Raw genomic sequence first — 16,370 nt, forward strand, 5'->3', positions numbered from 1 at the left:
ATCCAAAGAGCTCCAAAACCCGAATACTAATTGGTTTGAGTGGTTCAAACTCATTTGTTGCCAAAAGCTGATCTGAACCAACATGAATCTATTTATAATTTAGAATAGTCCAAAAGGAACAACTCAGAGAACCACTAAAGGATGGAAAGAAAACCAATGGTTGAGGGGAGCACAAAAGATGAATTTTGACTCTTTCAGAGCCATTAGACAATCCTTGACTTACCTTGCCACGGAATCTGGACACCTACCAGAAATCTGTTGTGGTGTCTGTAATTCACCCCATGTATTTCTTTTTTTTTTTTTTAAAGATTTTATTTATTTATTTGACAGAGAGAGACACAGCTGGAGAGGGAACACAAGCAAGGGGGAGTGGGAGAGGGAGAAGCAGGCCTCCCGCCAAGCAGGGAGCCGGATGCGGGGCTCGATCCCAGGACCCCGGACCACTTCCCGAGCCAAAGGCAGACACTCAACGACCGAGCCACCCAGGCACCCCTCACCCCATGTATTTCTATCTTGTCCTTTTCAGTTAGTGCTGGAAACATTCCTGTACCAACCAGAAATCCTCATGTTCATGGATTCTTATAGGTTGCACTCTCTAACATCTCCCTGTATCTTCATGAACTGGCCACATTCCCACTGTTTTCTGTCATTGATCTCCTCGGATTACTGTGGCTCAATCACTGTTCTACTTCTTATGCATGTATGAGGCAAATGGTACAGGCTTCCCACACTTCTTTTTTGTAACTCTTGAAACAAATCATTTATGCGCCTGGGTGGCTCAGTCGTTCAGCGTCTGCCTCCGGCTCAGGTCATGATCCTAGGGTCCTGGGATCGAGCCCCACATTGGGCTCCCTGCTCGGCGGGAAGCCTGCTTCTCCCTCTCCCACTCCCCCTGCTTGTGTTCCCTCTCTCGCTGTGTCTCTCTTTCAAAGAAATAAATAAAATCTTAAAAAAAAACAAAAAAAACCACCTTTTTTTTTTTTTTAAGATTTTATTTATTCATTTGAGACACAGAGATACAGAGAGCATGAGCAGGGAGAGAGGCAGAGGGAGAGGGAGAAGCAGGCTCCCCGCTGAGCCAGGAGTCCGATGCGGGGCTCGATCCCAGGACCCTGGGATCATGACCTGAGCCGAAGGCAGACGCTTAACCATCTGAGCCACCCAGGTGCCCCAAAAACCAAATCATTTATGAAATGATTTTTTTAATGCCTTCCCTGCTGGAGCATATTCTCTATGAGGACAAAAACCTCATCCATGTGTGTTCACCTCTGAATTCTCAGCCCTTAGGATGGTGCCCTATACCTAATAGGAGCTCCATCAATATTTGTTGAATGAATTTCTTTCCCTGACCATACAGACTTGCAGACCTACTGGAAGAGAACCAAGAAGAGTTGGCAACTATTGAAGCCCTTGATTCGGGTGCTGTCTACACCCTAGCTCTGAAGACTCATATTGGAATGTCTGTGCAAACATTCAGATACTTTGCTGGCTGGTGTGACAAAATTCAGGTAAGCACGGATGTTATTTGTCGCCATGGAGATCATTCCAACAGGAAGAGGGCCGAACATTTAGTCTTTATAAAGGCACTGTTTTAGAGCCATCTATTAGGTTTTCTCATCTCATCTTTATAAAAATCGTCTGTGGTAGATAGCTGTCATCCCTTACTGCAGGTAAGGAAAACAGAAGCTTGAGGACAGTGAAAGACTTGTATATGGTCACATTGTTAGTAAGTAAACCATAGAGCCTAGGATTTGAACTCAAGAATTTCTGAACTAAAATCTGATGGTATTTTTTATACTTTAATGTCTCTAAAGGCATCTCATAGTCTTCTAGACACAGAGGGTGTCATGGAGAGAAGGAAAATTCAAATGCCTACAGAAGCCAGAGAGCTAACATACATGGTCTAAGTCAGTTGGGTATAAGAATAATTTTCTAAAGCATGGGTACAATAAATATTTCATTTCCCTTTTTACTATAAGAAAGTAAATAGTACATGTGTGATGGTAAGTGGCAACTACATTTGACCTCAGCATTGGGAATATAAAAGGTAAAGGTAAGGCTCATAACAAAGAGAAGCATGCATGCTGCTCATAGACTCATGATAACCACAGCAGTACCAGCCGTCTCAGCCACCCTCCCAGCAGTGAGAAGGAGGGAGTGGGGCCGGGAGAGAAAGACAAAAGAGCTTTAAAAAGCAATCCCACCCTCCCTTGTGCTTATATCTCCCATTGGCCTTCTCTGTCTGCTAAGGAGACTGGGAAACAATATTTTATTTGGGTGAGTTGCTGTTACCACTATTAATATAGAGTCAGAGAGACGTGGGTCCAAGGGTCAGCTTTGCCACTTACCAGCTAATGTTAACGTTATTTATCTCTCTAAACCTTACTTTCCTCATTCATACTATGGTCACAATAATACAAACCCTGCAAGTTATGTAGTGAGGCTTAGCAACAAGTTTGCAACAGATGAGGGCTTGCACGTGAACATAGGTTTTATTATTCTTCAGTCACAAATCATCCATATGTAAGTATTTAGTAGTGGTGGTTCAGGTCCATCCTTTATCCTCAATTATGAAATCCAAAGAGCTCCAAAACCTGAATGCTAATTGGTTTGAGTGGTTCAAACTCATTTGTTGCCAAAAGCTGATCTGAACCAACATGAATCTATTTATAATTTGTATTTCTATCACTTAGAGGGAATATTCATGTTTCACTAAATAAATAGTCCAATAATCATATGTTTGATTATGAGGGGCTGCTCCAGACCCTACTGGGAGTCATAGATAATATAACATGAGGTACATGTGTTATGTTATGTTTCTATAGTCCAACTAATTCTTAATCCCAAAACACACTTGGCCCCAAGGATTTCAGGTAAGAGCCGGACGCTTGTAATTAGTAACAGCAATACTCTCATATGTGGCCAAACAAATGAATAGCTTCAGTTAAAGATTATTATTGTGAATTACTTGGGATTAAGTTTGGCTGCATGGAACAGAAATCCAAATAGGAACTTTTTTTTTACCTCATTCTCAAGGAGCACAAGGCAAGTAGTCAGGGCTAGAGTATGACACTCAGTTTTCCTCTCTCACTATCAGACCATCTTTATACCAGTGACCTCTGCCCTCAAGACTGTGTCATGGTCTCAAGATAACCACTGTACTTATCAGCCATGTCAGGGACATTCTGAGCAGGAAGAAGGCAGAAGAGAGGGTGGGGGTTTATGGCAAAAGAACATGCCTTATGCTTACATCTTCTGTTGACCATCCCTGTCTGCCCTGGAAACTGGAAAACAGAATTTTATCTGGGCACATGGCTGATACCATTATTAATAATAGGGTTTCTGTTACTAAGGACAGATGGAAGAATGGATCCTGGGCAGGCAATTAACGTTCTCTGCCATGTCGAGAAGTTGGGAATGGAGGTTAACTAAATTAGAGTTATGTTTAGTATATAGGGGCACCTGGGTGGCTCAGTCGGTGAGGCATCTACCTTCAGCTCAGATCATGATCTCGGGGTCCCTGGGATGGAGTACCATAGCTGGCTTCCTGCTCAGCAGGGAGCCTGCTTCTCCCTCTCCCTCTGCCCCTTCCCCCCACCTCATGCTCTCTCTCTCTCTCAAACAAATAAATAAAATCTTAAAAAAAAAAAGAACTATGTTTATTATATAGAGATACATACATACATACATATAATTAGGTTTATTCTCCTGTGTCTTACTTCCCTCCAGAAAGAAATAGCAGCTCCTTTTTTCGGTGTGGATATATTTCTTATAAATTGAACACTGCCTTTTCATACCAGCTAAGAAAAATTAAGACAGGTGGACAGAAAATGGATTCCTTGAGATTAGATTTACTCATTTGAATTAGTAAAATAAGTATTAACCTTTTTTTACTATTTAGGGTTCTACCATTCCAATCAACCAGGCCCGTCCAAATCGCAATCTGACCTTCACCAAGAAGGAGCCACTTGGGTAAGACAAGGAGAGGGCCTTGGGTGACTGGTGTGAGTTGTGTTGGTTGGAGACAACTAAGGATAGCGTCTTTCTACTCCTGCAGTGTCTGCGCCATTATCATCCCCTGGAATTACCCGCTGATGATGCTAGCATGGAAGAGTGCCGCGTGCTTGGCGGCAGGCAATACCCTAGTCCTCAAGCCAGCACAGGTGAGATGCAAGGGGCCAGGGGCAGGATCTCCTTCTATCCTTTTCACTTGAAAACGGAGACGTACATTTATAAACGTTACATCTTTAAACACAGGCTTGTATATTATGACATCTTTAAAGATATCATAGGCATCTTTTCATATTAAATCTTCATTTTTAATAGCTCCCTAATGCACCCCATAGATATCCCACAATTTAAATTTCCATGACAAGGGAAGCAAGCATAGGATACTCTGGTGAAATCCACTGAATTTCTACAAGCCAATTCAATTCTTGCGAAATGCCAAATGCCTGATAATTAGGTAATTATTTAGAGCAACGATGAGACATCAAAAGAAAAACTATTATATAGGCATTCAAATTTTAATGATTAAAAGTATTGTAGGGACGCCTGGGTGGCTCAGTTGGTTAAGCGACTGCCTTCGGCTCAGGTCATGATCCTGGAGTCCCGGGATCGAGTCCTGCATCGGGCTCCCTGCTCAGCAGGGAGTCTGCTTCTCCCTCTGACCCTCATGATCTCTCTCTCTATCTCATTCTCTCTCTCAAATAAATAAATAAAATCTTAAAAAAAAAAGTATTGTAAAGATAGGGAAGATGAGGGAAAAGGATGGAAAAGAATGTACGTAATTGTGGCAACTGTGTAAGAATATGTACATTTGGATAACAAGGAAATGATAATTAATAATAAAAAATAGTTCAAATGATAGAGTTCTCAAAAAAATCTTTTAATGCTACAGTAGCTTTTCAGGAAAAAGCATATGGTGGCCAACTTAATACCTGGCTGAACATTGACTGTATACAGTGAAGAGTAGTAGACATTCTGAGTTGCATACGTCATGGAGACAACTTAGTCTCTATTCTAGAAGAGTTTATGTTACCTATCACCTCTCATTTATTTCTCCTTTTAGAATTTAAGAAATTACAGTTTCATTTGTTACTGCTACCTAGTCATACTGACCATAGACATCTTGTTTTACTTGTTAGGAACACTTTCATTTTAAAAAATAATTATACGTTAAAAAATTTCTAAATAGAAATGTACAGAGAGGTGGATGGTAAAAAAATCTCCCTCCTATTCTTAATTCCCCAGTCAGCCAATTTACCTCCCCAGGGGCAACTGATGTTATTAATTATTATTTATTAGTTTCTTAGGTATTCCAGAGATACTCTATGCATATACAAATATCTGTTTATGCAAAAAAATTATATATATGTAATATGCAATAAAAATACAATATGGCAATAAAATTTATATATATATATAATTTTTTTAACCCATTAAGAAATCACAAAGAGGGGAGAAGGAGATATTGGAAATTGCCAATCAACAGGCGTAAAGTTTCAATTATGCAAGATGAATAAGTTCTAGAGATCTGCTGTGTATCATTTTGCCTACAGTTTACAATAGTATATCATACACTTAAAATTTGTTAAGAGGGTAAATGTTGTGTTAAGTGTTCTTACCACAATACAATAGTAGCATTCTATACATACTTAGCAAAAGAAAAAAAATCCTCCTTTTTATTAAACAATTTCCATTGTATAAATAAACAATATCCCATAATATTCCCTTGTATAGCTAAACCATATTTTATTTAACTAATCCCTAATTAATGGATATTTAGATTTTTCTGCCCTTTTGTTATTATAAACAATGCTACAGTTAATACCCTTATAAATATGGCATCACGCACATGTGTAAGTATATTTAAAGGAAATGTTTCTGATAGAATCACTTAGTTACAAGATACATGTATTTGTGGGATGCCTGGATGGCTCAGTCAGTTGGGAGTCTGTCTCTTGATTTCAGTTTAGGTCATGATCTCGGGGTCATGAGATTGAGCCCAACCATGGCTCCGCAATGAGCATGGAGCCTGCTTAAGATTCTCCCTCTCCCTCTTCCTCTCCCCACCTCCCTCACTCATGCCTGCTCTCTCTTTCTTTCTTTAAAAGGAAAAAAAGGTGGGGGGACTCCTGGCTGGTACAGTTGGTTGGGCATTGACTCTTGGTTTCCGCTTAGGTCATGATCTCAGGGTCCTGAGATTGAGCCTCATATCAGGCTCTGCATTCCACGTGAGTCAGCTTGTCCCTCTCCCTCCCCTTTCTACCCTCCCTGGCCCACCACCACCCCCACCCCTGCCCCACGTGCATGCGGTCTCTCACTCTCTCTCAAATAAATAAGTCTTAAATAAATAAATAAATAAGGAAAAAAGATACATGTATTTGTGTGATAGATATTGACAAATCCTTCCATGGAAATGGTGCCAATTCACCAGATTTCTATAAGAGTGCTGTTTCCCCATTAAACAGCAGGAAGCCAGTAGGGTGAAGAGAAGAGGCAGATAATCTAGCCCCGGGGTGCTCAATCCTGGCTGCACATTAGAATATCCTGGAGTTCTCATTTAAAAATACTGGTATCTCTTGGCAGAGATGCTGATGTAATGGGTCTAGGTCGGAGCCCAGGCACTGGTATTGCTTGAAAGCTTCACATTGGTTTCTAAGATACAGCCAGGGTTGAGAATCACTAAATGGCATCCAGTGAGAGTGCTAAACATTGAGGAACTCCAGTGATTATATATAATGTTCAAAAATTAGGAACACTTATTGAGGGCATACTAGTTGCCAGGCATCGATCAGTGACAAAGACACACACAGTTTCTGTCCCCATCTGCAATTTAAAACGAACAGTTTAGGGTGCCTAGGTGGCTCAGTCGGTTAAATATCTGACTTTGGCTCAGGTCATGATCCCAGGGTGCTGGGATCAAGTCCCACATTGGGCTCCCTGCTCAGCAGGGAGCCTGCTTCTCCCTCTGCCTCTGCCCCTCCCCCTTGCTCATGTGCTCACATGCTCTGTCTCTCTGTCAAATAAATAAAGAAAATATTTAAAAATAAATAAAAAATAAAACTGACAGTTTAATAATTGATGATACTTTTAATCCTGAAAATGAAAGACCCAAAGTTGCTATTGTTCTGTTGTAGATACCTTTTTATTGTATTGCATAATATTATGTGATGATGTATGCAACCATTTCCAGTATGAAGTCCCCATGTGAATGTCAGGACCGAATCAGGTGGCTCTTTCCCATGGCCTGGACTGGTCCAGGTCTGACATGGTTCTGATCACTTCATCAAACCTAATAATGACATTAGCAATGACCTACTCTTGCCCAGAACACTGCTAGATACTTTCCCATATATCATCTAAACCGATAGTCCTGCTGGGAGAACTAAGTAACCAAATGGAAGAAAACCAACAGAAATGAAAAGGGAGGAGATAAAGATGAAACAATTTGTTGTATGGTATTTATTAGTGATATAAAAATCTTTTTTGTTCTTATTTGAAAAGAACTATCATTAATTCAGGGTAGTTAGTTTTTAAATGTTTTTCCTCATGATTTCGTATCAAGGCATAATATACACTTCGTGCTAGGATCATCTTTAACAGTAGTTGATGTAAATCTATTGTGTCAGGTATCTTCTTGATAATTTCAAGTGTTTGAGGCCAATTTCTCATCAAGTCTAACGAGACTCCTGTTTTGTAAACCTCACACTGTTACTGCAGTGGACCTGTTACTAGAAGGCAGGAAAGTGTTAGCCCTGCCTTTTTCTTGTTGTTTGCTTGTGGTTTGCTCATTGCCTTGGTAGGATTATTTATTTATTTACTTACTTACTTATTTTTTTTAAAGATTTTATTTATTCATTTGAGAGAGAGACAGAGAAAGAACAAGCAGGGAGAGAGGCAGAGGGAGAGGGAGAAGCAGACTCCCTGCTGAGCAAGGAGCCTGATGTGGGACTCAATCCCAGGACCCTGGGATCATGACCTGAGCCGAAGGCAGATGCTTAACCATCTAAGCCACCCAGGCACCCAGCCTTGGTAGTATTATTTATTATGCAGTTTCTATAGAGATTCTTTTTTCAGCCACTTGTCCATTTTATGAAGGCTGGGCTAGTTAAAGTAACAATATAGTCTGTGAATCCATGTAACCAGGCTTATAAACTTCAACACGTGGCAATATCCTGAAAGCAAATGAGCAAGTGAAGAAACCATTGTTGTTCCCTTGGCCTTGTGAGCTCCTGTTCTCTCCTAGGATATCCCTTTATGACCCATGACCATCTGCCCCTCATTGAGACAGAGTGAGAGCATCATTAGCCAGCCACATAATAAATGTCATGTTCGGCTTATTGTATATCTTTGTCAGTTAAAATATGCTCATAGGGTGCGCCTGGGTGGCTCAGTTGGTTAAGCGACTGCCTTCGGCTCAGGTCATGATCCTGCAGTCCCGGGATCGAGTCCCGCATCGGGCTCCCTGCTCAGTGGGGGGTCTGCTTCTCCCTCTGACCCTCTTCCCTCTTGTGCTGTCTCTCATTCTCTCTCTCAAATAAATAAATAAAATCTTTAAAAAAAAATATGCTCATAGAAGTTCTACTATTCTCTTTTCACACCTCTGTGGAGCTTCTTGCACATTCCATTTATTGAGACCACACTAAAAAAGTGCTAATTTAAGACTTAATCAGCATTGGTTTTTAACGCTGTGAAAATATAGCTTTCATTTTGCTTCTGAGTTATGCATTGCTGTAATAGATGTTTAAAATGAGATCGTATTATGCCATCTTTGTGTAAGAAGTGTGGGAAAATAAGAAGATGTGTATCTGTTCATTTGAGCAAAAGAAACGGGAAGGATACACTGTAGACTAATGAGGTTGATTATCTATAGGCCATAGGGAGACGGGATGGAAGGGATAGAGGGAAAGAGGGCAGAGAACAACACTTCTCTGAATGTACTTTTTGTATATTCCTCACTCTTGGAAGCATGTTTCCCATACTCAACAATGACAATAGACAAACAAACAAACAAAAATGTAATCAACCCAGATGGGCAAAAACCCTAAAACCAAATACAAATAAAAACAAATTAAGCTGTATTTCAAATGAATAACATGATCCCATTGAAGGAAGTGAGGAAACATTAATCCAAGTAAGTTTTGACAGACATTTGGATTATATGCTCTCAGACTAAGGCAAAAGTGCTGCAAATAAGTACTGGACTCTAGTTAATAGGCTTTAGCTTAATAATTCTCAAATTGTTTTCTATACATTTTTGAATTGAGCAAATCAGTGAATGTTCTGTGGATATTGGAAGCCATGTTTCTCACTATTGGAGAAGATAGTTACAAACATGAAAATGGGAAAAGAGTATTGAATGAACTCTGAGATACTGGATGGAGGTATTCAAAAACTCATGGGTTTTAATATATTTAGATGGCTGGATAAAGAAATGGGTATACATATATGTGGGAATAGATGACAGGTAGGAAGACAGACAGACAGACAGATAGACATAGATGTACGTGTGTATAAGCACATGTACAATTATTCCCCAGCCCTGTCTCCTGAGAGCAGAAGCAACATTTCAATAGTGTCCAGATCTTGGTTTCTAAAACTCTGAAATTTTGTTACTCACAACTCTTTTGACACCAAATGTGTGGGGTTCCCTCCCCCATATCAACCTATTCTCTCTTTGGACACCAACTAGGTGTCCTACAATTCAAGTCAATTGTGACACTAACTAGCTGGAGCTTTAGTACAGACCCTACAGGTGAAGGGGTTCATCAGTCTCACAAGACTGCCTCCACTTCCGATGCTAATTGTGAGCCCTGGGCCTCCTGTACTTCTGACCAATGGCTGTAAATCAGGTGGGATTTGCTAGAATGGCTCAGAGAACTCAGGAAAGTACTTTATTTACTATGACTCTATTATAAAGGATACAAATCAACAGTCAGATGAAAAGGTACATAGGATGAGGTCTGGAAAGATCATGAGCACAGGAGCCCTGTCCCTTGGAGTTCAGGTGCACCACCCTCCCATCACATGAATGCGTTTGCCAAACCAGAAGCTCTCTGAACCCCATGGGCTAGGCGTACTTAAAGAAGTTTAATTACACAGGCAAGATTGATTAAATCATTGCTCTTGGTGATTGAACTCAAACTCCAGCCTCTCTCAATTCCCCAGGGTCAGGCTGAAAGTTCCAACCCTCTCATCATGGCTTGGTCTTTCTGGTGACGAGAGTCCATCCTGAAACTTCCTTGGAGCCCCCAGCTACCAGTCACATCATAAGTATACAAAGGACACTTTTCACACGAGAGATTGCAAGCGTCTTAGAAACCATGTGCCAGGAACCAAAGACCAAATATATATTTCCCATTATATCATAATATTTAAATATCATTCTTCACTGAAAGAAATCTAGGTTCCTTGAAGAAAGGGCTGGAACAGGAAGAATACAAGATGTGCCTGGAACATCTTATTGGGGCAAAATGCATGTACATGCTCAAAGAATGATAGGGACATGTTAGAAAGACACAACAGCTATCCTAAAGGGGCTTCCATCAGCCAAATCTGGAACAATTGGAACATCAAAAGAAATAACAATAGTAAAACATTATAATCTATTGAATAAAGTAAGAACCCATGAGTTCACATGGGTTAATTAATTAATTAATTGAAGAGAAGGGAAAAAAGCCAACTAAGATGTGTGGAAGGAATGATAGAAAATCACCATCTGGCAACCATCCTCATAACAATTGATTTAGGAAGAATCATCAATGTGTTCTAAAACTAGTGGTTGGAAGTTGGAGTAGTAACTGGATATTTAAATAGTCATGAAGTATCTTCCTACAAAATATTTATTAATTACAAAGTATAAAAGAGTAACTCACTATGATGAAACCTGGCAACCCCCCTTTACCAAATGATCAAAGTTAATATTTGCAATATTGGGGCTACTTGATAGTATGTGTCTTCTTGAGAGGGTGCCCTGAGGACTCAGCATCACTCCTGTGGTGTTCTTGCCAAAGTTCTTGCATGTGAACAAGTGCACAACCTGAGTTAAGTCATGAGGAAACAACAGACAAATCCAGACGAAGGGACATTGTCCAAAATTACTAGTCTGCACTCATCAAAAATGTTAGTGTAATCAATGAAACATAAAAGAAAACTCAGAAACTCTCCCAGATTGAAGGAGATTACAGACATGGCAATGCAATGTATGATCTTGGATTTCCTTTTTCTATTATGCACATTATTGGGACAATTGGTGAAAACGGAATAAGGTCTATAAATTAGGTTTTCTAATAAGTTGTTAATTTCCTGATTTTGATCATTGTATGTGGTTATGTACAAGAATTGTTTGTTTTGGGCGCCTGGGTGGCTCAGTTGGTTAAGCGACTGCCTTCGGCTCAGGTCATGATCCTGGAGTCCCGGGATCGAGTCCCGCATCGGGCTCCCTGCTCAGCAGGGAGTCTGCCTCTCCCTCTGACCTTCCTCCCTCTCATGCTCTCTGTCTCTCATTCTCTCACTCGCAAATAAATAAAATCTTAAAAAAAAAAAAAAAAAAAAAAAGTTAAAAAAAAAAAGAATTTTAAAAAGAATTGTTTGTTTTTAGGAAATGCATCCAAAATTATTTACAAGTAAAGGGGCATGTCTATATCTTACTCTTACAGGGTACAGAAAAAATAAAGAGAAAAAGAGGATAAAGCAAATATAGTAAAATGTTAACATCTGAGAAATCTGGGTGATGGATATACAAGAATTCTTTGTACTATTTTTGCAACTTTGCTGTAAGTCTAAAATTATGTCCAAATAAAAGAAAAACTAAAACAAACTGTAGTACGACCAGAAAGGAAAAGCAGGGTACTGATCTAAAGGACAAGACAGGGTCTGAAGAAGGTAATTGTGGTCTGCTTTTCCTCAGGTCACACCCTTGACTGCTTTGAAGTTTGCTGAGCTCTCTATGAAAGCAGGCTTTCCGAAGGGGGTCATCAACATCATTCCAGGCTCAGGTAAGCCATCCATTGATTGTAAATAATGAATGGTACAGGAATAGCTGAGTGGCTATTTTCCCACTGAAATCTTGCCCTGACTTATAACAACAGTATATTAAAGCTAAATACAGTTCACCAAACAGTTAACTTAAGAATAAATGTATTTGGGCGCCTGGGTGGCTCAGTCGTTAAGCGTCTGCCTTCAGCTCAGGTCATGATCCCAGGGTCCTGGGATCGAGCCCCACATCGGGCTCCCTGCTCGGCGGGGTCCTGCTTCTCCCTCTCCCATTCCCCCTGCTTGTGTTCCTGCTCTCGCTATTTCTCTCTCTGTCAAATAAATAAATAAAATCTTTAAAAAAAAAAAAAGAATAAATGTATTTGCCATGTGCTAAAAATCTTAAAGTAGAAATATAATGGTGGGTGAGTAGGGTGAGAGGAGCAGAAATTGTACAACATTGTAAAACTACCACCAGGTGGCCTGTTTCAGCTTTTTAAAATTACTTTGGAAGATGAAAAACCAAAGCTTACCCATCTTTTGGGAGGCTGACAATTGCATGCAGGACATTATCTAGACTTTTGTCAAGTTGTAATTAATACAGAAAATAAAAAACTTCAGAGAGTTTAGAAATCCACTTAAACGAATTCAAAGCCACTTGTACCATAAGGGCTTGAGTAATGTTTTAATTCATGTTTTATTCCCTAATTCTGCAGGTGGCCTAGCAGGGCAACGCCTTTCTGAACATCCTGATATCCGCAAACTTGGTTTCACTGGGTCCACTGCTGTTGGCAAACAGATCATGAAGAGGTATTGGTTTTAGTGAGTTGGTATGCTGCAGATCCTAGTAAACCAGGTTTTGGTTTTGCTTTGTGCTTTCTGATACACAGTGTGTTTGGAGGGAGAAAACCCACATCCTATTTAGAAGAGAAATCTACTTATCACTGCTGGGTGTTGAACTATTTTCATATAATAAAATATTTCCAAAGCATAAAGCCCATAATCAGTAAAAACCAGAGCCGTATTGGAATTCTACCCCATTAGTAGCTGTGACAATCCAGCACAAAAAAATTTTCTGTACTAAAACCGTGGCCCAGGGGCGCCTGGGTGGCTCAGTTGGTTAAGCGACTGCCTTCGGCTCAGGTCATGATCCTGGAGTCCCAGGATCGAGTCCCGCATCGGGCTCCCTGCTCGGCTGGGAGTCTGCTTCTCCCTCTGACCCTCCTCCCTCTCATGCTCTCTGTCTCTCATTCTCTCTGTCTCAAATAAATAAATAAAATCTTTAAAAAAAGTAAACAAAATAAAATAAAATAAAATAAAACCGTGGCCCATATTGGTTTTGGAGCATAAGTAAGAAACCAAGACATAAATGACAAATATGAATTGTTTATAAAATGAATTCCTAAAAAGCAGTAACATTCATTTTTTTAAAAATTGCTGACAATCTAAATAGAGCTACCATATGATCCAGCAATTGCACTACTGGGTATTTACCCCAAAGATACAAAAGTAGGGATCCAAAAGGGTACGTGCACCCTGATGTTTATAGCAGCAATGTCCACAATAGCCAAACTGTGGAAAAAGCCAAGATGTCCATCGACAGATGAATGGATAGAGAAGATGTGGTATATATATACAATGGAATATTATGCAGCCATCAAAAGGAACGAGATCTTGCCATTTGCAACAACGTGGATGGAACTGGAGGGTATTATGTTGAGCGAAGTAAGTCAAACAGAGAAAGACATGTATCATATGATCTCACTGATATGAGGAATTCTTAATCGCAGGAAACAAACTGAGGATTGCTGGAGTGGGGGGTGGGGTGGGAGGGATGGGGTGACTGGGTGATAGACACTGGGGAGGGTATGTGCTCTGGTAAGCTCTGTGAATTGTGCAAGACTGTTGAATCTCAGATCTGTACCTCTGAAACAAATAATGCAATATATGTTAAGAAAAAAAAAAAGAAGAAGAAGAAGGTAGCAGGAGGGGAAGAATGAAGCAGGGGAAATCGGAGGGGTAGACGAACCATGACAGACGATGGACTCTGAAAAACAAACTGAGGGTTCTAGAGGCGAGGGGGGTGGGAGGATGGGTTAGCCTGGTGATGGGTATTGAGGAGGGCACATTCTGCATGGAGCACTGGGTGTTATGCACAAACAATGAATCATGGAACACTACATCTAAAACTAATGATATAATGTATGGGGATTAACATAAGAATAAAAAAATAAATAAAAATAAAAATCTATGTATTTAAAAAAATAAAATAAAATAAAATAAAATAAAAGTGAATAAGAAGCAAAGAAAACATTAAAAAAAAAAAAATTGCTGACAATCTAAATGTCCAAAATAAGGCGGTGGTTAAAGTATGCCAGTGTGTGGAGTGCAATGAAATCATGTGCACAGAGAATTTTTAGTAACACTGAAAAATGTTGTTAAAAGGTAAATAGAAAAGTAGGGTATAAAGTTGTATATATTGGGTGATCCCAACCATGTTAAATAAAGCAAAGGCCATGGTTGGACACGGACCAGAAATAATCATGTCAAAATGGTAAAAACAATGGGCATCAAGACATGGAATAGAATTTTGTGATTTCTTTTTCTTCTTTATGAATTTTGTTTTTTGGGTTTTTTTGTTTGTTTGTTTGTTTTAAAGATTTTATTTTTTTATTTGAGAGAGAGAATGAGATAGAGAGAGCATGAGAGGGGGGAGGGTGAGAGGGAGAAGCAGACTCCCTGCTGAACAGGGAGCCCGATGCGGGACTCGATCCCGGGACTCCAGGATCATGACCTGAGCCGAAGGCAGTCGCCCAACCAACTGAGCCACCCAGGCGCCCCATGAATTTTGTTTTTTTTTTTTAATGTTTTCAATATCAGTACTTTTGTGAGTAAGGGAGAAATAAATAATCTGCTTCTAAAAATTGATATTTTGTTTCCCCAATGCTCCAGGAATCTGGTTAGAGGTTAAATTCCTCACGAGGCTTTTATGTAACCAAAATTCTTATACCTCAAGAATTCAAATTTACCCATGAGGATCTCTAATTATTTGCCCACAGAATTTAAAACAAACAAACAAACACCTTTTTATTATGGAAAATTTCTAATATATACAGAGCACACAGAATAGTGTCATGAACTCCCATGTGTTCATCACCAGCCTTCAGCAACTACCACCATTCTACCACTCCTGTTTTGGTCTTTGAATACCTTTCTTAATATTTCTGAGGTTCAATTATGTTTTCCATGCTCAGTGGTAACTTATAGGTAAAAAGGTGAGAAAGAGGATGCTCATTTCCCATTTATTTTCTTCTAGCTGTGCTGTGAGCAACTTGAAGAAAGTTTCCCTTGAACTTGGTGGCAAATCCCCACTTATAATATTCAATGACTGTGAGCTTGACAAGGCCGTGAGAATGGTAAGAGGGGGTCAAACCCCACCAAATAGGTGCCTGCTTCTAAAACGCATCTCATCTCCCTTTTTATCAGAAATCTCAACATGAGATTTGGTTTTGTCTGGTCATAAACAGAAACTGTTCTCTCGATGCTTAGATTTTGGGAATGCCCAAAGCACTTAATTTTAAAAATAATATCTTTATAATTTGGATCATTAAGGTGTTTTTAAAACTTGAGGGACAGGAGAATCTTTCTAAACGTTCATGATTTACACAAACTGATGTCAAGATTTTAAAAGCAAAATTTGGTATACCAGTATTACATTTTGTATGTAATACAAAATGTATAGAACAATGCAGATTTTCTTACAACATAAAATTTGTCCTCAGTGGTGTGTCCTTATGGTTACCCACATTTTTTTAAAAGTGCTCCTGGACCAAAAAGCATAAAAGAGAAACAAAATCCCTAAAAACACGCTAGATAAAAATTCTAAGTATCTCTAAGCAATTCTCCTCACTAGCTATAGGCCAAGGCATTGCGTTTTTCTATGATTTCCCTGTTTGTCTGCTGTCTTCCAATAACATCTAATTCTCGGTGTGTGTGATGTTATGACAATCCAAAGTACTGTTAATATTTTCTCTTCTGCCGCTGAAGGGCATGGGGGCAGTATTTTTCAACAAAGGAGAGAATTGCATTGCAGCTGGACGGTTGTTTGTAGAAGAATCCATCCACGATGAGTTTGTGACAAGAGTGGTAAGACATCTTCATATTTGGTCTAGGAGTTGTATAGAAACTGCTTTTACCTGAAAAGGACTTCTGACATTATTGATGAATTTTTAGGTGTCATATTAGTACTATGATATATATATATTTATAAATATTTATATATTTGTATGTATTTATATTTTAAACAACATAGTCCTTATCTTTTAGAGCTACTTTCTGACATATTTACAGAGGACATTATAAAATGTCTAGGCTTTGCTTCAAAATAACCC

General features: G+C 39.5%; 1 protein-coding gene across 1 annotated transcript in view; it reads left to right on the forward strand.

The window, feature by feature from the left end:
- Positions 1-16,370, forward strand: part of ALDH1L2 (aldehyde dehydrogenase 1 family member L2) — a 68,141-nt gene that overhangs the window by 37,441 nt on the left and 14,330 nt on the right. Inside the window, exons 13-19 of the mRNA XM_045872693.3 lie at positions 1,358-1,508; positions 3,902-3,972; positions 4,058-4,163; positions 11,915-12,002; positions 12,696-12,789; positions 15,296-15,395; positions 16,027-16,125. Of these exons, the coding sequence (XP_045728649.1) occupies positions 1,358-1,508; positions 3,902-3,972; positions 4,058-4,163; positions 11,915-12,002; positions 12,696-12,789; positions 15,296-15,395; positions 16,027-16,125 (709 nt within the window). The remainder of the gene's footprint in view (positions 1-1,357; positions 1,509-3,901; positions 3,973-4,057; positions 4,164-11,914; positions 12,003-12,695; positions 12,790-15,295; positions 15,396-16,026; positions 16,126-16,370) is intronic.

This window comes from Mirounga angustirostris, unplaced genomic scaffold (assembly GCF_029215605.1).
Source record: "Mirounga angustirostris isolate CCGP_5_RB_7025 unplaced genomic scaffold, mMirAng1.0.hap1 SCAF_5, whole genome shotgun sequence".
NCBI classification, from domain to species: Eukaryota; Metazoa; Chordata; class Mammalia; order Carnivora; family Phocidae; genus Mirounga; species Mirounga angustirostris.